The 22,746-nt window shown below is 45.6% G+C and overlaps 1 protein-coding gene across 1 annotated transcript; it reads right to left on the minus strand.

Moving 5' to 3' along the window:
- Nucleotides 1-9,748: 9,748 nt before the first annotated feature.
- LOC108153738 (14-3-3 protein epsilon-like) lies at nucleotides 9,749-10,928 on the minus strand. Its single transcript, XM_017283868.2, has 3 exons — nucleotides 10,073-10,928; nucleotides 9,839-10,000; nucleotides 9,749-9,780 (listed from the first exon to the last, which is right to left on the minus strand). Exons 1-2 carry the CDS (start codon nucleotides 10,776-10,778, stop codon nucleotides 9,957-9,959), a joined length of 750 nt encoding a protein of 249 aa, XP_017139357.1. The 5' UTR covers nucleotides 10,779-10,928; the 3' UTR covers nucleotides 9,749-9,780; nucleotides 9,839-9,956.
- Nucleotides 10,929-22,746: the final 11,818 nt, after the last annotated feature.

Genomic DNA, 22,746 nt, shown 5'->3' on the forward strand with positions numbered 1-22,746 from the left:
AGAAGCTCGGTGATAGGACAGGATAGCTCAGAGAAATTCTGGATGAATCTCCGGTACCAGCCACAGACCCCAAGAAAACCGCGAACCTGTTTTAGATTCCTTGGCGGTGGCCAGTTCACTATACAAGCTACTTTGGAGGGATCAGTGCAAATACCTCCATTACTGATGACGTATCCAAGATAATTTACGCTGGTGACACAGAACTGACTCTTCTTAATATTCAGAGTCAGGTTGGCTTTTCTGAACTGTTCAGCAAGTCGTACCAGCACGGCTAGATGGGAAGAGAAATCTGCTGATACGATGCAGAGATCGTCCAAGTATCCAAAGACGCAGTAACGCAAATCCGGGGGAATGATCTCATCCATCAAACGACACATAGTGGATGGAGCGTTACACAGGCCAAAAGGCATAACCTTAAACTGATATAAAGGCCTTCCCGGGACCGTAAAAGCCGTTAGTGACTTGGAATCCTCAGAGAGTTCGATCTGCCAATATGCATCTTTTAGGTCCAGCTTGGTTATGATATTTGCCTTGGGCAACCGGGCAAAAATACCATCGATACTTGGTAATGGGTAGGCATCCTTACGGGTGACTTCATTCAGTCTTCGAGCATCGAGACACAGACGGACTTTGTTGGGCTTGAGAACCAGTCGCATTGGCGAACTCCAAGCACTGGATGACGGTTCGATAACGCCTAGTTGGAGCATGCGATCTACCTCAGCATAAAGCAACTTTTCCACCGCTGGGCTAACCGGGTAAAAGCGTTGTTTTACGGGGGCGGCCTGACCTACATCGATATGATGCTTAAGCAAGGCCGTACGCCCTAGTCCCTCCGTCGCGTTGGGAAATAACTGTTTAACTACCTCGAGTTGTTGGTTTTGCTGCCTAGTTAAAGGATACCGTAAGGGATCTGGTTCGGCTGCCTCATCGTCTTTCGAACTTATCTCGACAGCTGCAATGATGTCTGGGGCCAGCGAAAAGGATCTCCAAAAATCGTGACCTAGGATTAGATTTTGTGTCAGGGATGGAATTATATATAACTTCATGGGTTTCTCGATAGTTCGATAACGCATGATGACATTTAATACCCCCAGTATCTGTTGACTTTGGCCATCTGCAGTTTTTGCAGTGGCTTTTATTAGTTTATATTCAGAAAAGGATGAAAAATCAGTCTGAGCTACTTCAGCACCTATACAGCTGATACTTGCGCCGGTGTCTAACAGCCCCTGTTCTGTTCGACCCAGAAAGGATACTTCGGCATAACTGCGCATATCCTTGGGACTATTAATAATAGCGGAAACTAACAGTCTACGGTTATTTTTGACATTATCATAATATTTTCTTAAACGCTGGATTCGTTTTGGGGCTTCATGTGGTTTTTCATTAAAAATTCTGTTTCGAACCTCTAAATATTTATGAATCCGTTCGGGATAGGGTAAAAACCGACAACCTCTTTTTACGATCGTATTCGTTTCCTTTCTTTTCTCACAACAAGAAGCCAAACTCTTCTTGTCTCGCTCTAAGTCAACGGGCAAGATTAATGGTGGTTTTTTGGGGGCATCCGGCTGTTGTTGGATGCACCCTTCTGACGGTTTTCCGAAGCTCTACGAATGCATGTTTGGCACTGCGCCTTATAGACATTCGGAGCTCCACAGCCGTAACAAAATATCCGCCTATCTGCCATACAATTTTCCCACACATGTCCAAGCTCCTCACAATTCCAACAAGAACGCTTAGCCGTCGAACTTTGAATGGCCTCTACGCTGATATCCTCATACTCTTCTTGATCGCTTTCAGGGTGCGATTCCTCCAGACTATGTATCGAACGACGGCCGACCGGTGGCCGAGACTTGTCAGATTTCTGTAACTCCTGCACTAGATTTTCATGCATCTGTACTAATCTTCTCAATTGACCAACTGAGCTAATGGACTGATATAAAATTTTGTGACGGGTTTCGGGAAGCAAATTTGCTTTTAATATTTCTATTAATTCCTCTTCCGCCATTTTAATGCCAAATTTATCTATAAGACCAGCCACGGCGTCGTGAAAAGCGACGAAGGGTTCTCCGACGTGTTTCTTTCGAGCTCGAATCAATTCCTTGCTCATAAACTCCGAACGATAGTCTTTATATTGTTGTCTAAGCGCTGCACAAAATTCTGTCCAAACGATGCGATCTACCTGCTTGTGGTATCTCCAATACCAATCGCGCGCTTTGCCAACCAGCAAGATGTGCAAATGTTTGCAAAGGCCGAGAAAATCGCTATCCAAGGTTTCATCGGTTAATGTTTTGACTCGGTAAATGAATTCTTCTACCCCTAAACCTTCGGTAGAACCATCAAAAGGAACATTCCACTTTTGCATAATGTTGGCCGTCTTGGCCGTTCGCAGGCTAGTCATGCTGTTTATACATGAAACTGGTGTTGGGATATTTGGCCTCGCATACCCTTCCTGCGGACTCGCTGGCGGCTGAATCTGCAAAGTGGATATGGCTCTGGCCACAGTGCGCTCAATTATCTGTTGGAGGACATCCAAGTCCAACCCCTGGCTTAGAGGGGCTGTCCGTGCGTTGGGTGCTTCCCAAGGGCTAGAGTGAGTGGCGACATTAGCTGACGGAGCTTCAGTCTGGTTGGAGCTACGGCTAGCATCCAATCCCGACAAACACACTACTTCCGGTCCGGAAGATCGACCTGGCGGGAACTTCGGGACCTGCTTTTTGGCTGGTGCTCGAGTTCTTTTGGAACGAGTTGGCCTAGTGGTTCGTTCTACCGGGACTGAACCTACAGTTGGAATTTGGCTCAATTGGGTATTCTTGCCATTTCTCTCGGATATCTTTCCCGTCTCTGGCTGAAAACGTCCATTTGCCGGGGTCTGTACGACCTCCAAAGCTTTGGCAAGACTTCGAGTAGTAATTCCCGAGGGACCGGGTAATTCTGTTGGTTCCGGCTGCGGCTTGTTTGGAGAACAATTGCCAACAACTAGTTTTGCTAGAGATAACGTACATACTCGGCTACAGTTCGGACAATCATCGTGATGAGGGAACCATTCTTCCAGACATGCTTTATGGAAAACGTGATTGCACGGAGTACAAAAACACGGCTGAGTAATGGACATTTCGGAGCAACAAATGCCGCAAAAGTTTTCCGAACTCAGCGGATTGTTTTGCTGAGGACTATGTCGCAGCGGCATTTTTATTAAGATTTTTTTCTTTTTTATTTATTTTTTTTTTTTTTCTTTTGCTATATTCTACCGAATTTTTCCTAGGGTGACATTTAATGGGTGACATAATAAGATAGGGATAGGAGTTGCGAATCTTTGGAACAGCGACAAAAGAATTGATTTTGTTTGGGCTATGGTTTCTAATTTGCATTGTCCTAGTATCAGTGCACTGGTTTAAGTGTCCACATATGATTCGGCAAGCATACGCAAGCAGCATACGCGCTAGTTCCAGACAACCATATGCAGCCACCGCTGCCGCTGGAATAATACCCGCCAATGGTAAGGGTATGAGTGAAGACCAAATCTGGGACCGCCATCTCTGTGCTTCCATCACCCGTACAGGGACAATCAGTACTGATATCCGGCCGAAACCAAATATGCAATATTCTGCAATTGTATGCAACCGTATGCTATGCGCAAAGAGTAACAATACCAAATCCGAATCAACCTCACAATTCAATCTATTGAAACTAATATCCGCTGAATTAACTGTAGCTTGGAGGACGCGACCTAAACCAATCTCGCTTGTTCGGTATGAATACGCAAGCAGCATATATACACATTCCAGACAACAAGTTTGACTAGCCCGACAGGATGCGTCAACATGGGAACTACTTTCTCCATTCCGGATGATCACTTAAGCTTCCCTTCGTCGTAGACTCGACAACTTCCCCATAAAACTCAGAGGAACAACCAGTATTAGGATCCAAGCAGAATCCGCAATATTCTGAAATTGTATCGGAGCAATGACCAGATCGTTTAGAGAAAACTAAAGTCAGCATTAAGCATATGAATACAAACGAGCAATGGGTGGGACGAGCCAATAGCTGATTTTGTTGCTAAAGTTACCAATACTTTTTACTGTCACTATAACTTTGGCTAGGGACCCACGTTGGGCGCCAAAAAATTTATGTAACAACGTTACACCCTCGCGTCCAACTGGGTATAGACAGTAGCTAGCATTGAAAAAAAACCTGCCCCACGTTGGGCGCCAAAAATTTATGTAACATTTCCACGATATATTTCTATCCTTGAGTAGGGGATAGATTGGAGGGGATGTCGAGGTCACGGCCGGGGGGATTCTTTGGTTCCGTGCTCATTCGGTAACTTGGGGGGGGTTCGTTTGACCGCGTCTCGATTCCTACTACATAAACTTAAAATTTTTTAGAATCCCGTGACTATACCGGGAGCGAACTCCGAAAACAACACTATGCCTATTCCGAGCATAACGGACATTAAATGGCACAATCATAGGGCGTACCCGAAAAGTACTAGTGGCTTTCGTCGGCGTGTTCCAAACTCTCGCGGGCGTGAGGTCTTGCGATGGAAGTCGACCCACACGATTCTATACCCACCCTTCCATGATTTCCAGTGGTGCGAAGGTTCTGGAAATCCCTAAAATTCTTACCCTACCCCATTACGTCACCCTGTCCCTTGGAAATTATAAGTCTACTCCATGTTCATTGCTAATAAAATTCAATATATTTCGTTTTACTTCATCATAGACATGTTGCTTCAATCAAAAACTAGCAAACCAAGTTTCACTTCCAAAAATAACACAAGTATTAAACTACAATCAGCAGGCAACTCAAAAAAAAATTTTAGTGGAATGAAAAAAAAATAGGAGGCTTAATCCCTAAGGAGAAAAAAAATTTTATAGATATAGGTATATATAAACGGTGGAGTATAAATAAAAAAGATAGGAATATAATATAGGATATTCGAAATAAGTAAATTAGGTATGTATAAAGGAAAAAAAAATAAAAATAAAAAAAAAATTTTCAAAAGTATGACCCCCGTCATACCAGCGATCAGCAATGGTGAGCCAAAACGAAATTTAATTAAACATTATAAATTTATTTATTTATTTTTTCTGGGTTGAGGAGATGTTTTTTTCTATGTTGGTTAGTGTATAGCTTGGCTACGTTTCCATGCATTAAAAGAATGCAGGGAATGCGAGCAAGGCAAGCTTAGCAGAATGGCACCGAAGAGACCGAAAAGCTTCGAGCGTGTGGAACGCAAGCGTTGCGCTCTCTTATCAGCAGCAGCTGGCCGCTGCGCATGCGTTTTAGATTTTGACGAAGACAGGCGAAGACAGGATCTCTATGCCCTCTATGCGCGTACGTTAGATATGGCGCAAGGGTGATGGCCGGTGGAGGTTATGTCGCCGGGCAGGTGGATGCTTCAACGACTCCAAAAGGGAAAAAAATCTCGGCCCCACACCAAGGTCGACTCCGAAGAGTACTCCCGTCAAGGGTGGGAGTTTGGTGTGGGTGGGGCAGAACTTTGGGGAGAGCCGGGCTACCGCTCGGGGCCAGGGCCCTATGGGCGAAACAGAACCAAATCCACGAGGGCTAAGAAAAAAATCTAAATTTTCCCTACAGGGCACTTTAACATACCAGTTTTTCGGACTTTTCCACGGAGACACGAGCGTTGGGTTCGCCTGGCAGAGCTGCGGGACGCACGGGTTTGCAACAAGAACAACACTTGCTGGCGAGGCGAGGCAAATATGCACTTTTCGCCAGGGTAGTTTCTTGCCAGTTTTCTCGGCGCACGATTATTAATTTTCGACCGATTTTTGCGGCGCGCCCACCGTGTGGGATTTTCCCCGTTCCGTTGTATTTCTTTTCGGTTTGTCTTTGTGGCACTTATTTGGGTTACTTTTCTTTTCTTTTGGGCTTACACGTGGTCGATTTAGTTATATATTTGCTACCGACGCGGAGATAGCCGCCGGCTGCACAGATTCAAATTTTCGAAAGAGAACGTTCTGGTGCTTTTGCACTGCTTAAATAAGAGCTTACCGATCTTAAAGCTCGGCTTCGAAAGCTCCGTTGCGATGCGCTGCACAGCACTTACGGCCGCTCAGCTCAGCTGTTCCCTACCTCGAGCTTGCTTGCACCCACCCCAACTATACTATGCCCTGCAGCGATAATTGGCCCAAGGTTATTGCATGCGATATCCGAGCACCATAGCGATAACCTATTTTGAATCGGTATTGTCCAGAATCAGGAATTCTATGCCAGCTCTGACGGCTGCTGCGATCGCATTGTAAAGGTGGATTCGACGGTTGTAAATCTGCGGAGCATTGCCCTCGGCCTCGCAGCGGCCAAGCCGATTTGCCTCTCCGGTCCTGTGGGCTGTGGCAAGACGATGCTTATTGAGTATCTGACCCGCAAGACGGGACGCATTTGCCCCAAGCCCAAGGAGATTGACACTCGCGAAAAGGCGCTGCGAAAGGCTGAAGAGGAGGACAAATTGTTGACACCAAAAAAAGGAAAAAAGAGGAAAAAAAAGAAGTGGAAACTGGAGGAGGACCTTACCATCGACCATGCATTGCTGGATCTGGGTGAAATGTCGCAAAAGCATGGCTTTCTACGGATACAGCTGGGCGACCAGACCGACAGCAAAATGCTATTGGGCCAATATCGCTGCACAGATGTGCCTGGGGAATTCCTTTGGCTTCCTGGTGTCCTCACGCAGGTGAGAAGGAATTGATTAAACTGAACGAGGGTTCTATTATATGAATGATTATTTGCACTTTTAGGCTGTCATGCATGGCTACTGGCTGTTGCTGGAGGATCTGGATGCCGCCACCCAAGACACCTACACAATTCTGAGCAGTTTGCTGGAGAGGCAGTGCCTGAGCGTTCCCGGCTTTCGCGACTCTGTGAAGATTGAGCCGGGCTTCGAATTGTTTGTGACAGTGCGGTAAGAGTCCATGGAGCATTCGAGGCATCTTTATCCTAAACATTTTCTCTGTTTCAGGACCAACAAATCGGCCAGCAATTCGGGACAGAAATCGCTCTATTCGCTGCTGGATAAATATCTGTATACGATCAACGTTCTGCCGCTCTCCCGCAACGAGCTGTGCAAGGTGGTCAGCACAAACTATCCCAGGCTGGTGACCGTCGCCAATCGAGTGGTGGACGTGTTCCTTACCTTCTCCAGTGGCAATCACATGGCCGCCGACAATCTGCGTCAGCAGGAATCGAACGACAAGGCGGACAACACGGAGAAGTACGTGGCGCAGCCCTTTGAGCAGGTCACACTCTCATCCAGTCCTAGCTCGGGCCGCCTGGTCTCGACCCGGGATCTGGTCAAGCTGTGCCAGCGTTCGAATGCCCAGTTCTCGGTGACCAGCGCCGAGTGTGCCTACTTTGTGTTCCAGAATGCCATCGATGTATTCTGTTCGTATCTGCCGCAGAGCAGGGAGAAGATCACGCTGATCACGAGCATCGGCGCCAAGTTGGGCATCATTCGCTCCAGATGCGAGCATTTCGCCAATGAATACAAACCGGATGTGGATTTTGGACTGGAGATTATCAAGATCGGACGTGCCAGTCTTCTGGCCAAGTCCCAGCTGCTGTCCAATAATGAGAATGGGGAGCAGCTCTCAGAGCAAGACCTGAAACGACAGAAACTAACCGAGCAGACCAGGAGGGCCAGACCAGCGTCAAGCGTGCCACCTTCTCGTTTACACGTCTCGCCAGCTGCATCTTGGAACGGATTGCCGTCTGTGTGAGCCACTCGGAGCCCGAGCGCACCGAACACAAGCTGGTCGTCGTGAACATGAACAACCAGTCGGATGTCTCGGATCTCGTGGGCGGATTCAAGCCCGTCCAACTCAGCTACGTGCTGTCGCCGCTGCGCTGCGAATTCGAGCACTTGCTCTGCGAGACCTTCAATGCCGAGAAGAACATGCAGTTCCTTCGGATATTTGCCACGCACTACAACAGTGGCCGGCACAGTGTCATAATACGCACGATGATCAGCCTGTGCCATCAGGTGTTCAGGAACACGGATCTAAGGAGCCACCAGATGGTGTCGCGTTGGCGCACGCTTTGCGAGAAGCTGCAGACACAGCTGGACAAGAGCATTAACATTTCGTTTGCCTTCATACCCGGTTCCCTGGTGAACTGCATTAGCAAAGGCGAATGGGTGCTGCTGGACAAGATCAATTTGGCATCGGCCGAGACCCTGGAATGCCTGTCGACCATCCTAGAGCCATCCTACGGCTTTAAGGCCGGACAAGAACCACAGCCGATCATTTGGAAGACTTCAATCTGAAACACACACGTATAGCAAGAAACCCATCCAGATCCATGTTTTGGAGCATTTGGATTGCTTCAAAACACACATACCATCTATCGTTGTTTTATTTTCGGGCTCATATTTATATATCCGTGATTCGCCACCTGCCTAAATGTTATATACAGCTTTTGCAGCACCACGATTTGCAATCTTAAATTGTATTGGATCCAACGCGAACACTATTTTACCACCAGGGGGTCATTAAAAATCTTGATAGACGTCATACTTTTGGCCCAGGATGCCTCAATCTCATGCCAATTACATGACGATCTCGCTCAATCATTTCGCGCACAGCCTCGATATTTTGTGGCACAACATTCCCGAAGTTCATCCTGCGACGAATGACGTTCACGATTGAAGTGGTGCTTCATAATAAAAAATCGAATGCAAATGCCAATTGTGTCCTAATAATGCTTTAAGTGACCTAGGCCTAACTACATTATATGGTATATTGTGTTGATTATATGACGGCATCAGCTTTTGGCACAATGCATATGTAATGGTACCTATTAAATAAACTATGTGCTCGAAGGTGTCATCTGTGCACCAAGATGCCTTGCTGGACTTTGAAGCGGTGACGCTGGATGATGTCCAACTTGATTCATTCCAATGTGGCCTGATTTTGTGGCCAAGCTCATGTCGAAATGGTGGATGGTGGATGGTCGATGCGGGACTGCGTTAAAGGGTTGGAAGGGACTGGCACGTTTTCATTTGTTTTCCAATTTAAATTTATGTTTATAATTTATGATCCAGGCCCATGAACAGGAGCCGCCCACCCCCTCCCCCTAGTTATAATTATGAATTTCAGGTTTCCGTTCTTTGAGGTTATTAATTTTTGAGCACTTCGCCTGGCCGCGGATTTCGTTCGCGGTCTTGGATTAGTTTACAGTTCTTCGAGAGGGCTGGGGATAAGGAGGTGAACGAAACTTTCGAGTAATTGGATGAATGGAACTGGATTCCACGGGGGCGAATGAGTAATGTGGGTAAAAACTGACAGATTGGTAAGGGTTTTTGAATGATGGAATGGCGATAGGGATATTTCTGTAAGCAAATGTTCTAAAATTCTTTAAAGCCATTCCGACGGAGCTGCCATGAGTTGCACCTCATCCTTAACATTGTTTGTGTTTTTAAACACCTTTCCAAATTGTTATTATTGTTCTCTCTTGCTCTGTCAACTCTATTTCAGATCATCTCGGATCCTGGGATGCTACTACAACTAGTAATCGGCACCTTCTCGATCCATACTCTTCCTACTTCATGTCTCTCAAGCTATGTGGTCTATTTATTATATTTATTAATAACAGCTGCGGCCGATGTTTTTGCAGGTCTTGAGAGGCGGGAGGCAAAACCTTAAACCAGTGTCTGTTGTTGGAGGATGGTAATCCTCCAAAGATCTCTGTTATGGTTCTCTTCTTTTAGTTCTGATTCCGTGTTTTTTTGCTTTGTGATTCTTTTCCCTTAATCGTCATGACCTGCGCGGGTGTCAACTTGTTAGTATAATAATTAAATTAAGGAAATGCTATGCCTTACCTTCAACCTGCATCCGCAATATGAGGCTGTCACATTGTTTATTGTCTGTAGTGTTTCAAAGAAGTGTAGGGAGAGTCTACTTAAATCAAAACTTATCCTATTTATCCAGCTGTCCCTGCTAATTCTGGTTTTTAGGCGCGCCATCACCGTCAATGTTCATTACTGTTGCCGCGAAAATTTTTGAGATCGTTATTTCAAATACTCAACAAGGTTGAAATGAAGGCAGTGGCTTACTTTGCTTGGCGGCAATCCATAGTGTAAGGTTGTCGCGGAGCAGCTGCATGATGAGTGTCGAGTCTTTGTAGTTTTCTTCGCTCAGTTTATCCAGGTCGCCAAGGGCATTATCGAAAGCGGACCTTGCGAAGGCGATGGCCTGCTCGATTGAGTGCATGATCTCGTAGTGGAACACCGAGAAGTTCAGGGCCAGACCCAGGCGCAAGGGGTGTGTGGGAGGCAGATCCGTTGCCAGTTGCCAGGCTCTATTGTAGGAGGCCTGCGCCTTCTTTGACGCCTCCTTGAGTTCCGGGCCGGTGGTGAACTCGGCCAAGTAGCGAGAGTAGTCAGCCTGCATCTTGCTGTAGAATACTTTGTTCTCGTTGTCAGTGTCTACAAGCACCAGATGTGTGTTGACCAAGTCTAGTACGCTCATACAGACGTCACCGAGCTCGTTCTCCAACTGCTCACGGTAGGTACGGATAGCCGCCAGGCTCTCCACGTTCCCGGCGGCCTCCTCCTTCTTTTGGATCGAGTTTACCACGCGCCATGAAGAGCGCAGCTTACCAATCTGGTTCTTGAATGCCGCCGAGAGCAGGTGGCGCTCCTCCACAGTCAGCTCATCGCCCATCTTAACGGTCTTCTTCATGGCCTCGGCCATGTCCGCGTAACGTTTTGCCTGGTCAGCCAATTTCGCCCTGTAAAGATTGTCCCTGCGCTCAGACATCGTTGATAAACTCCAAATTTTGTTTACTAAGAGTAACTGTTTTAGTGTTAAAACTAAATTGTTCTGTCTGTAGCTACTGCCTATGGTGTCCGCCTGTGCATGTTGTTTTTCCCTTGACTTCCCAGACTGCCACTTCGACGCCTCCTTTTTCTCCAAGTCCGATTCAATTTATTCCAAACAAGACCAAAGAAAAACTTGTTGGCCTACCTGATTCTTTGTAGAGACTAGTACTCAGATCGGAATACAATTTTGCTAGCAAAAAAGCCATATATGTTGTTGACAGCAAATTGTGACCAGGTGCGCATGTTCTACGGTCAATTTAATCAAAATGTTTTTTATCTTCATGTAGATCAAATTAATCAATTATAATTCCCGTAAAATCGTCCTTCATTTGACTGCCTTAAAAAGACTCTCCTTGTCTTCATTGGGGCGCGTTCACCAGCACAGCTTTCTCAGCGCTCAGTGTGATGGATTGCATACGATAGGGACGATAATTAGTGATTCTCAGCGAAATAGTAGGCTTTATTGTCTTAATATATGATGGATAGCTTTTGTCTTTTATCGATATGATGGATAAATTATTTTCATAGCGCATAATATCACTTTTTGCAGCCGGCTTGCACGCCTGGTTCCCTCTATTTTTAATATACCGCCTGTTCCGCGGCGAAATATACAGAATATTTATACAGTACGCAGTACGGTTCCAAGCAAATATCATTACTGATTTAGCTCGGCAAAAATTTGTTCGGATCTGAGTACTGGACTTAAAGCCTAGAATTTTTCACATTTTTCTGGGCATTGTATTGTGCACGGCTGAATCATCTTTTAGGCCTAACAAATTCCCCCGTACACGTTCCAACCGAAAACTATTCAATATTTTGATGGCATCTCTGTGATGATTCTGCTGATGCTGAGGCCGAAGCTGAAACAGCTGCTGGGACCACCTAAGGGTCCTAAAAGATGGCGAGGCCTGCAAACATTTCGGCTAGCGGATGGCGGATAGTTGGCCACAACAATATCGACATACATACATACGTATGTATGTACTCTCGACATCTCTCGGAGCTCCTGGCCCGAACATCTCGCCTGTCCTACTGCTCTCCTGCTCTCGAAGGAGGTTGGAAACAAGAGGAGGGGAAAATTTCATTTATTATTAAAATCACTTTCGTTGCAATGAGGATTCCAAATGTCCCATCGTTTCGTTTCTTTTTATTGGTGTGCGTATGTACATATATACATACATATATGCATGTGTGTGTACCCTCTGTCTCCCTCTTCCTCTTCATCTCTGTCCCCGTTCGCGTGCTCTTACAACGTCCGAAACGCTGACGAGAATTGTCTTGAACTAGCCAAGTCTATGTGTAATGGTCCCACTGTCCCACAGATTCGAGTCCTCAACCCCTCAATCCTACGAGTATCTCAAGAAGCGTCTCCACTCGTCATCATCCTCCCCCCTTGCTGCTGCTCCAACTCCTACTCCCACTCATACTCCTGCCTGTTGTTGCTGGGTTAACAAGTGTCATATGTGGTTGCTGAATGTATCTCCATCTGTCTATCTGTGGTAATGGCACAGCTTCTGTTTATGCTGCTTGCCATGCTCCCGCCCTGCTCCGCACCGCTCACGGTCCCGCTCGAGTGCCTCGTGCTCGTCAACATCCTTCGACGTGGTTGGCTCCGGCTGTGCGCTCGTCTGTGAGAGTGTCCTCCCCACCTGTCCAACGTGGAGCATATTCCTTGGATTTAACTCAAGTGTGCTTTGGAGATTTTGTAGTCGCTTTAAAACGCTATGCACCAGAGGCAACATGGTGGTGGTTGCCACCGACCCAACCCCACCCAACTACCACCCTGCTGGCACTTTTACTCACTCTGCCTGCCCCTTTGTGCTGCCTGCTTATGCCCTTACAGAAGACTATTGTCGCGCAAATAGGCATAAAGAACGTGGCAACACCTACGTATCTATATGGATAATATATTTATGATCAGAATACCTGATATCCGAGTCGATATCCCTCGGTCTAAAATGTTTATTTTCACATTAGGTTTAATTAGCCTTTTTTGGGCAACTTTTTTCCTTCAAGATAATTGCTAAAAACCCCGTCACTCGTAAATAGGAGATAGAAGAATTTTGATCATGAATCTGTTTCTTACAGATGCAGGCTGCATCCTACGCAGATCGTGCAATATTCGTTTCTGGAGATAATTGAAGCAAACCCCAAAAGGTTAAACATTTTATACTATTTCTGAAACATAAACTATGGATTTGCAAGGGCATCGACAGCGTCGGCACAGAATTTGGGCGTCCTTTCTTGTTTTTGTGTGTGTTTGGGCTGCGCAAAATGTCAACGAAAGTGCAAATAAAATCTAATGGCGAAATCATTGCAAAAGTTACGAATACAGACACAGACGTGGTGCCCACTCCACGTCTCTCCGCTCCGGCTGACTACCTGTCAGTGTATCTTGTGTTTGCATGTGTGTGTTGTGTGTGCATGAGAATAGGTTGGCATACGCATACGCATAGGTGGGCGTGTATCTGCGTATCTGTGTGTGGACTTAATGTGCTTGTCATTTGGTTTGTCGCACCCGCGTGAATTTGTTTTTATTCCAACATTGCATTTTATGAGTCGGTCGGCATTTTTGGAAAACGCATTTTCTCAACCTTTCCCACTCCCGTTCCCAACAGCCTCCCCCCACTCGCCCACTCTCCCACTCACACGTCGACATTTCGGCCACGTTTAATGATCCCGTGGCAGGCAACCGTTTTCCATCCTCAAAGACATCTCGTTAGGGGAATGGTTGTCTAGGCAAAAGATGCCTTTATGGGCCAAAGCATCGTCGAAAGTTTCGAGATTTTGATGGGGCCCACACGATGAGATGCACAAAAACAACCTGATCTTAGCCTCGAGTTCGACAGGGTTAAGTTATGGGACTATACTTTTATAGAATCGCGTACTTATCCCATCTCGATTCGACAGTTACACAATAGTCAGTACGAGTACGAGCACTAGTAGAAGTATCTTTCAACATGAAGTACAATTCGTATTTCCTGGTCCGAATTCGAATGTGTAGGAACAATATGTAGTTTGGTAGTAAGTCATGTCTGCCAATTATTTCGACTGTCAAGAGCACAAAGAAAATAAAATAAAGTATTTCTGAGTAGCTTCTCTTTTGTGGTCGGAGCGCACGATATATCGGCCTTGCATGCCTTTGTACACTCTCGATGGGCTTACGGGATGATGGGATGAGTCGCCTGGATTCGCTATGGAGCAGATCTCGTTGGGTCTAATCCAATTCCTAATCCTTGCTCACACTCATACTTGATTCAATTTCAAATATTTGCCTGTGGCTTTATTCAGGCAGTAAGAAATGGAATAAAGGTGCTCAAATATTTATGCCTCTTGTGGTGGATGCTCGTATCTGAGGAAAGCACAATGAAACTAAATAAGAATATTGCGATACACAATAACCGACTCCAAAGCCCACTCCGCTGAATAAAACATGGATAGGAGGCGGCTCTGGCTCTGGCTCTGGCTCTCGTTCCAGCACGGGATGGGCATATTATCAGACTCTGAAAAGGGCTCTGGTAAAGGAGGGGACACTGGAGCAATGAATTTCTGAATTTAGGCGATGCTCGTATGAAATCTCTCCCCTTACGAGCCGAGGACCACCAGTACAGAACAGAACAGAACAGACCATATCGCATATGAGTAGTGCACAATTACACACATTTTTCTCCTTCTGCGAGTATCTGTATTTCCATCTCTGTATGTGTACTTGTATCTGTATCTCCGTTTCTGTATCCGTGTATCTTTGTGTGGCATCAAATATTTATAGACGTGCCAGGGGAAGCCGCCAAGCAATCGCTTCATATTCAATATTCAGTTGTTACGCGCGGCAAGTGCAGCAAATTGCCAATTCGCCATTCCAATAAGCCAAAGCCAAATGAGCAGAAGCCAAACAATGGCCCAAGTTCCCCCTCCAGAACCCAACTGGGCCAAGGGCCAGAGTCATGCGGACGGGGCATAAAGCTGGCATTATGAGATGTGAGATCCGTTGCGCTGATGCTGCAACAGTTTCCGAACTAATTATCCCGGGCAGCCAAACAAAAAAAGTCCAGGCGTTGCGGCAGTCCGAGCTGTCACATATAACACACGATTACGCGACCAAATCACAGGTCCGATGGAAATCTCTCTATTCTATACATGTACTTACATACTATAATGTAGATTGGATTTTGAGAAATGATCGGCTAAGCTTATTTATTTTTTGAGTTCAGAAACTCTCCAATCGTTGGAACAGTGCGCACATATGAAAATGTTTCATGTGATCTGGGACCGAAAATTATTGATGGGCACCACCCGCATGGCCATCCGCATCCGCGAGGTTAAGCCATTGGGTAAGCATGAAAATAATGACGACGGCTTTGTGGCAATCACAAAGTGTACAGCTCTCCCACCTGCCCCCTGCCCCCTGCCCCCTGCCCCCAGCCACCTGTCCCCTGCCAACTGCCTGCCTTTCACCGAGGATCTGCATATGTAAATGCAATCAAATTTGCAACGGTCATTTGGCCAGCCAGCCAATCTAACGGCCATCATGTGGCATGTGGCACGGCGGCATGGGGACCCCAGGCATTTATGTATTCATAAAGAAGCCGCCGTCGCTGCATCTGAATGATGTTTACCTCATAAATAAATAATTGTTAAGCACAAATATGTGTAGCAGCAGCAGCAGACAAATTACCAACGGGTGGAAATCCTGCCAAAAATTCTTCAGCTTACTCCAACAAAAAAATTTATGCATATATGTATACACATATGCATGTACACATGTCTGTATATATACCTACAGTGTATATACAGGAGTACTGGCAAAATGTTTACACGCCGTCGACTCGAATGAAATTCTACTTACTCACTGCCAAAAAGAGTCCATAAGTGGTGTTGCAGCTGCCAAAATGTGTTGCAGCATTTTTGGGCACAGCTTACAAGGAAATAACGGGCGAGCCTACTGAGAGATGTCGCATTTGGAGAATCTTCCGTTCGAACTGCACTAGAAAATGGCAAAGCTCATCCAAAACTCCACTCAAGAATGCCACGGCTCCTCAGGCAGCTTCGAGTGGAGGACTCGACCCAACAACAAAGGCCGCGGCACCAATAACTGAGCCAAATATGTATGTATGTGTGTGTGTTTGGGTGTTTCCCTCTAATGTCCATAAGTGTGAATGTCTCACAGATGTTGCTGAGGCAGAAGCAGAAGCACAAGCAGACTAGACACACGAAACGTCAGTAGTATATCATTTTTTAGTGAAGTGCAACCACAGCAGCCGCAAAACGAAAGAGAGCAGCCACATCTGGGGGCGCAAGGGAGTGTCGGCCTCGACCCAGACCCAGAGACGGAACCAGAACGAGAACCAGAGACAGAGACAGAGACAGAGCCAAAGACAGACCCAGACCCAGACCCAGACCCAGACCCAGACAGAAGCTGGCCCAAAAAACACCCGCACTTGAATTAAACATCTCTCACATTTCGTATTTGTACGTTGAAGGAGTCCCGACGACTCTTCCGAATGCACCCACTCAAACACCCCCCTTCCACCCCCACACAGACGCACACACACAGATGCACACAAATATGGATGCATTTGCAGCATGTGTGTGCTAAACCAATTTGTATGACTGCCCGCATGTGTTCGCGAGTGCAGCTGCAATGGAGACAGAGGTTGGAATATAAAGTTAAGGAAAGTCAAAAATTCGATACTGAAGCTCTCGATATACTGAAAACTTAAGTAGTGCCTACACACACGTATCATTTTACCCGATATGTTGCAAAATTTAGAATAAAATTCGCTAATGTAATTTCAGCTCGAAAAAGGTCTTAAATTAGTAAATTAATATAATAAATTGTTCTTGTTATTTGTCGGTCTGGAACATTTTTTGGACTATAGAACTATGAAATATTTAATCTTAAAGTTTTGTTTATTAATTATTTTAACTATTTATTATTACAAGCAACAGCATATTGGAGGAAAATCATAAGCTAAAATTGAGTACAGAAAGATTTTGTTACTACGTAACAAACAATTACTACGTAATTTCTTGCAGCATTCCCTAAAATCTCTCTCAAGTCTCAGCGAAAAAAACTATTGGAAGTAATAAACTTTTTACTGAATTAAAATGTTTACTGAAGGATTCTAAGGATCCAATACTTTTTAACCTGCCCTCTCCTTCTGCTGCTGTGCTGAAACCCGAAGCAGCAAAAGGGGGTGAAATATAGAAAACTGGAAACACCATTACAACTGAGACCCCCAGCTCCTGCCCTACCCTTCGCTCTCACACTTGCTTCTACTTTTGCCAAAATTGCTGTTGCTCTTTTTTCCATATTTTTATACCCGGTACTCAGGGAGTATAGGGGTATATTAGATTCGTGTAGATGTACTGCAACAGCCAGAATGTAGCGTATACATTCTTGATCAGAATCAATTGCCGAGTCGATTAAAACTAAAACCTGTGGAAATAACTAAACTTAGAACGTAATTGCAAGGAAAGATTAAGGGATAGGGAATATTGGGCATCAGGTGATATGGGAATAAATGGAATGCAAGAAGTAACACTAGAACATTTGCAACTAGCGCTCTATCTTCCCCGATAACAAATAGAAGAACAATTGAGAGAGCTGAGCGGTCCCTTCCCACTCTAATCAACAAAACAACAAAACGCTGCGAGCAGCGATACCAAAAATACAGAAAGAAACAATGTGGCACTAGTCGGCTTCGATATAGTGTATAAACTAGTACGAGCTAACATAGGTACTAATATACTGTGTACGTACATGTATACTAACTGAATACTGGGTATTAGTAGGGCCGCGACTCACAACGTACCGACTGGCTTGAAATTATCCTCGATGTTAACGTCGAAAGCGACTGCGACGTCGCGACGTGGGCGCTGCGCTATCTTGCAGAAGGAGACGTTCTGCTGAACACTCATAAGAAATTCATAAGTATTTCCGCTTCTCTGATTTTTGATTCGGTAATTAAAATGCAACTGAGATTGCTCTCTCTCCTTACCACTTCATATTCTTTCTCTCTCTCTCTCTCTCTCTCTTTCTATGTCTCGTTTTCTTCGTGTGTGTTGGGCATGATACCAACATTTTTCATATGCGACCCGACATGCACGCGTTCGAGTTGTGTGGGGGGTGGGCCTTTCTGGCCTTTCTGGTAGGTCGTGTCACGACTTTCCTAAGAAAATGTTTCACTAGAGATCAAAAGTACATCTATCGGAATTGGAATACTTTGGAAGTAATGAATTATTTACTGAATTAAAATGTTCACTGGAGGATTCTAAGGATCCAATATATTTTCCTCTGCTGCTGTGCTGAAACCCGAAACAGCAAAAAAAAAAACCTTGAGTTATCTGCGTTCGATTCAACTATCACCTGATGGACCCTTCTTTGCGCTTGAACTGTCATAAACAGATTCTCATAGGTCCTTATAATTTGTATGAATATAAGACGGGCATAATTCGAAAAAAGAGTAAGTCACGTATCTCATCTGTACGATCATATGAGCTTGGCAGGTGTCACGATTCTTTGTGCTTCGTTGCAGCCATCTTGGACATCTTGGACACACATCAGTAGATAGGGACGCCGACGTCTGTCCCTTCCATCCGTCGGATCAATCACTTCCTTTGGAGTCACGACCCATTGCACATCTCTAGCACACATCCACCTGTGATTGTTTTTGCTTATCCAGTCACTGTACACATCGGGGAGGAGAAGGAGGATAAGTTCTACTCGCAACTGTTTTTCCAGGTGCTCCCTGGGCCCGACATCTGATTGCTTTGGGTGGCGATGCTTCTGATGCTGTCTTGACTGGTTTGGCATTGTAAGTAGTCGAGCTTTGATTACTCGAATGGTTTCTAAGCACCTGGAGGGGACCCATACCCATGCCACTCACAGGCCCTCGACCTGACCGTCTACCTCCAACCATTTCAATCCATTCCACTCAAAACCCATTCTATTCGAATCCGTTCCGTTCCGTTCGGTGGCAGAGCAATGCAACAGTCGCAAAACGCATTATCTGCTTGAGCTGTCAAGTGGACGAAAAGAGAGAGTCGAAGGTGGCACGGGAGCAGACCCAGGCCCACCAGCAGCAGCAGTAGCAAAAGAAATATATTTTGCAATTTCATTTACAAAAGTTTATCTTGGAGAGCGCCGGGATACGGGCTACGGACTACGACAAATAGGTAAAGGCGGCTCAGGGACGACGGAAAAAAAACATAAACAAGAAAAGCTAACGGGAGACAGGTCGAGGCATTAAGTACACTAATATTGAACATTCCGCTCATCCGAAAGTGCTGATTAGTGCTGTGAAACAAGAATGTCCCCATTGTCATGCTCTCAATTTCGACCATGAGTCACCACCAGAACCAGAACCCCACGAAAAAACTGTTTCTGAAATCCATTTGCACATTCAAGTCATGCTTCAAAATAACATCGTCCGGAGCAACAGAAATAGTTTATAAAGTTGCGGGAAATGGCTTGCCTTTTGATAACTGGAGAGACACAAAATATATCAGAAAGCACAGATTGAAATATATGATCCTATTCTTAATAAGGAAACAAGAAGACCACTCTGCTGCTGACAAACTGCTAGCAAAAGTATTACAACCTAATTGAAAAGGGTATGAAAAACGAATGAAAGAAAAACTAATGGCATCAAAGAAGAAAATCAAATATTGCTCAAGTGCCACTGGCAGCCCAACCAACAGCAACAACAACAACAACAACAAGCAGATTATCGTGGAAAACCGTGTAAGAAAACATGCAGATGGTCCATGCAAAGTTTTTGGCCAACGATAGACCGCAATGCTGCCAGTGCCACAAAGCCGCAGAAGCACAAGCAGTCGCGATTTGTGATGAGATTTACGAAGGAGCCGAGCAGGGGGTCTATGGGTGGAAGGATGGATAAATGGGTGGATGAGTGGATCTGATGGGATGGATGGGTAGAGAGAGCAAACAGGGAACAAGTTTATATGATTTTGATGAATTTCCGTGGCAACGACGCCAAAATGAAAGAGCTCTGAGCTCGATAAGTAGCAGTTAAGATTTTGCTGCTCCTCTCAATATCCGCGGTCAAGGGATGCTCCGTCGACGTCTACGTCTTCGTCTCTGGCTCTTTGGCAGTGGCTGTGGCTGTGGCTCTTACTGCTTACCTGTCCGGAGTTTAATATTAGATATTGCAGTGCGCTGAAAGAGATGAGAAATACTCTGGAGACGAGGTGGAGTGGAACTGCCACTGGAAAGTAATTTCCTGCAATTTAACCTAAAGAAAAATAAGGAAACGTCTTTGATTTCCGCGTGAAATGATGTGCGCCCTGCCCTCCACGATTACAACCAGAAGCCACCCACTGAGGCTGGCAGCTCGCAATGGTATAGAGGAAAGCGAAGAGCGGAAAGCCGACACGAGAGCGGTCGAGCAATGTCGTACTCCAGAGAAGTACCGCCAGAATTAAATGAGAATTAAAGTTGATTCAATTTATTATTAGCCTCGGCTTATTTGATAACTGCGAGCGCTGCAAATTGCATTTTCCAGATTCTGTCGTCGCTGCTGGCAATCGAATAAATCGAATGTTCCGCTAATAGTCTAGTTCCGTTCTATCAAACTTAAAGCTTAAGCTTTAGTGTCGCCTTTTACTGAGGTCTGCCTGTGGCTCCTCTCTTGGGTACATCGCAATGCAACACACTGTCCTCTGTGATAGGAACTGAAGGAGTTTTTCCGAACCGACGGAAATCATCGGCATATTCAAACATTTCTTCAGAAATATACCCCAGATTTGCACTTATGTACAATCTAAAACCCAATCCAATATATACATAGAACGAGTTGTGATAGTTATTTCATCTAAAATGATGTAGGACTCATACGATTCCTTTCAAAAGAATGGACAAAAATACTCGTTAATTTCTTGACCACCTCTTCGAATGGAGTTTTTCATGGAATTTTATCGCTTTACTCTAGTAGGAGTAGTACTAGTAGTAGCCCTGAGCATTCATAACTCTCTTCCTCTCGCCCCATGGTCTGCATTCAGTTAACTAAGGAAACGTTTGTTTCACTTTGTTTTTTTTTCACATTTCGGAAATGTTTGCAGCAGGAGCGTATCGCCCCTCCTTCCACTGTCACTATCACTGCCACTGCCACCGCCCAAATGGCCGCGACAGCAAATGAAATGCCTGAGGACAGTAAATTTAAGGAGTCCCAGCAGCAATCGGGAGTGTTGCGGTGGGGTGTTGGTCCCTGGTAGTCGGTCAACGGAAGCCGGCAAGGGGACGCGGTATCGGCCACGTGGCGTTCGGAGTATTTACCGCCATGTGCATAGTTTGCAAGTCTGCGCGGCGACACCTGCAGGAATAGCCACCAGCCAGAGCCAGGATAGACCAGGCCCAGACCAGACCATAGCCAGACCAGACCAGAGCCCGACCAGACCAGACTAGTCCGGGGAGGATCCACCCGACATGGCCACTAACAACATTGAAAAGTGTTTGCGTTGGTCGCCAAAAGCGGCCCAAACAATTTTTCCTCCGCTCTAGAACTTTTTGTCGTACATTTGTTGTGTGACATGTTTCGTACTATTTGGTTGAAATGGAGGATGGGGTCAGCCGTAGTTCTGGTCCTGATCCTGCTTTTGTCCCTGTCCTAATGTGGACTCGACTGGTCCAAGTTTCCTGTTTCCTCTTTCCTTTTTTCTTTCTTCTTTCAGCGCTTCAGACCATCTTTTTTGTGGAGTTCTGTTTTGTTTTGTTTTGTTTTGTTGCGCTCACTTGTTGGCTACTATTTTATGCGCATCGATTTTCGCTCAGTGCTTTTTATTTGCCATCCTACGGGGCGGAGAGCAGAGGACGAGCGCTGGACGAGGCCGCAGGAAGGTGAGACTGTTCATCGGAGTTGTTTGTTTGGCACTGTTTGTTTATGTGCTGTAACTGAACGGGGGAACGGGGGTTTTTACTTTTTAAAGCGTCATTTACCGATGCCCTTAAATTGAGCACAGACCTAGCCCTGGAAGCGATAGCGATTGCCACATGAAAGCCTTGACTCTCACTTAGGATCTACGAAATTAGTGTGTATCCAATATTATTTGGGGCCGATTACTAGAAGGGTGCAGGAACGGAAATTATGACTTCTGTGGCAGCTGCAGGGATGAAGAGCAGATCGAGACTGGGGCACATATTCTGGTACCTTCTTGGTATGGATCGCTGGCACTTTTTGCAGAATCGTCTAGACTTCGACGAACCTATAATAATTATACACCAAAATGTCCTTGTTAATTGAATTAAATTATAGAATTACTGAAACATACGATTATAATCACGGTACAACTCACTCCACTCGAAAACACTCCCATAATAAGTGAATCATTTCACATTTCATTCCATTGTCTGACTCTAGCTGTAAGAGCAGCAGCAGAAACGGCTCTGACTGACACTGACTGGGATAGATCTTCGCCAGTGGCAATTAATAAAACTATTCCTGCGGCGGGTAACAAAGTTTGTCGAGTTGCGCACATCATAATACCAGGGACCCACCCCGGTCATACCACGCTTACAGTTGTAGTTGCAGTCAAGAGCCTCCGTTGAAGTTGACGTTTTGGGCAAGTGGCAGATGGTGGATGGTTCGCCAGCGCTTCGAGTACGGCGACAAATCGTGCAACAAAGTCAAATGCACTTTGCCTCGGCCAAGAGCACGCTGCAAAGTGGATGTGAGGATGCTGATGTGGATGTGGGTGGGTATGGGTATGGGTATGGGGATACATGTATATATGTGATGAATCATTTTGCAATATTGCATATTGTGCGACGCACTTAAATTCAATTAAGCTACAAAGGCAGTTGCACAACACAGCACAGCACAGCACAAGGCAACGCCATGTGCCATCGCCTGGCGCACACATGGGAGCCAGGACCACAGGCGTCCAAT

The sequence above is a fragment of the Drosophila miranda genome, chromosome XR (genome assembly GCF_003369915.1).
Source record: "Drosophila miranda strain MSH22 chromosome XR, D.miranda_PacBio2.1, whole genome shotgun sequence".
Classification (NCBI taxonomy): domain Eukaryota; kingdom Metazoa; phylum Arthropoda; class Insecta; order Diptera; family Drosophilidae; genus Drosophila; species Drosophila miranda.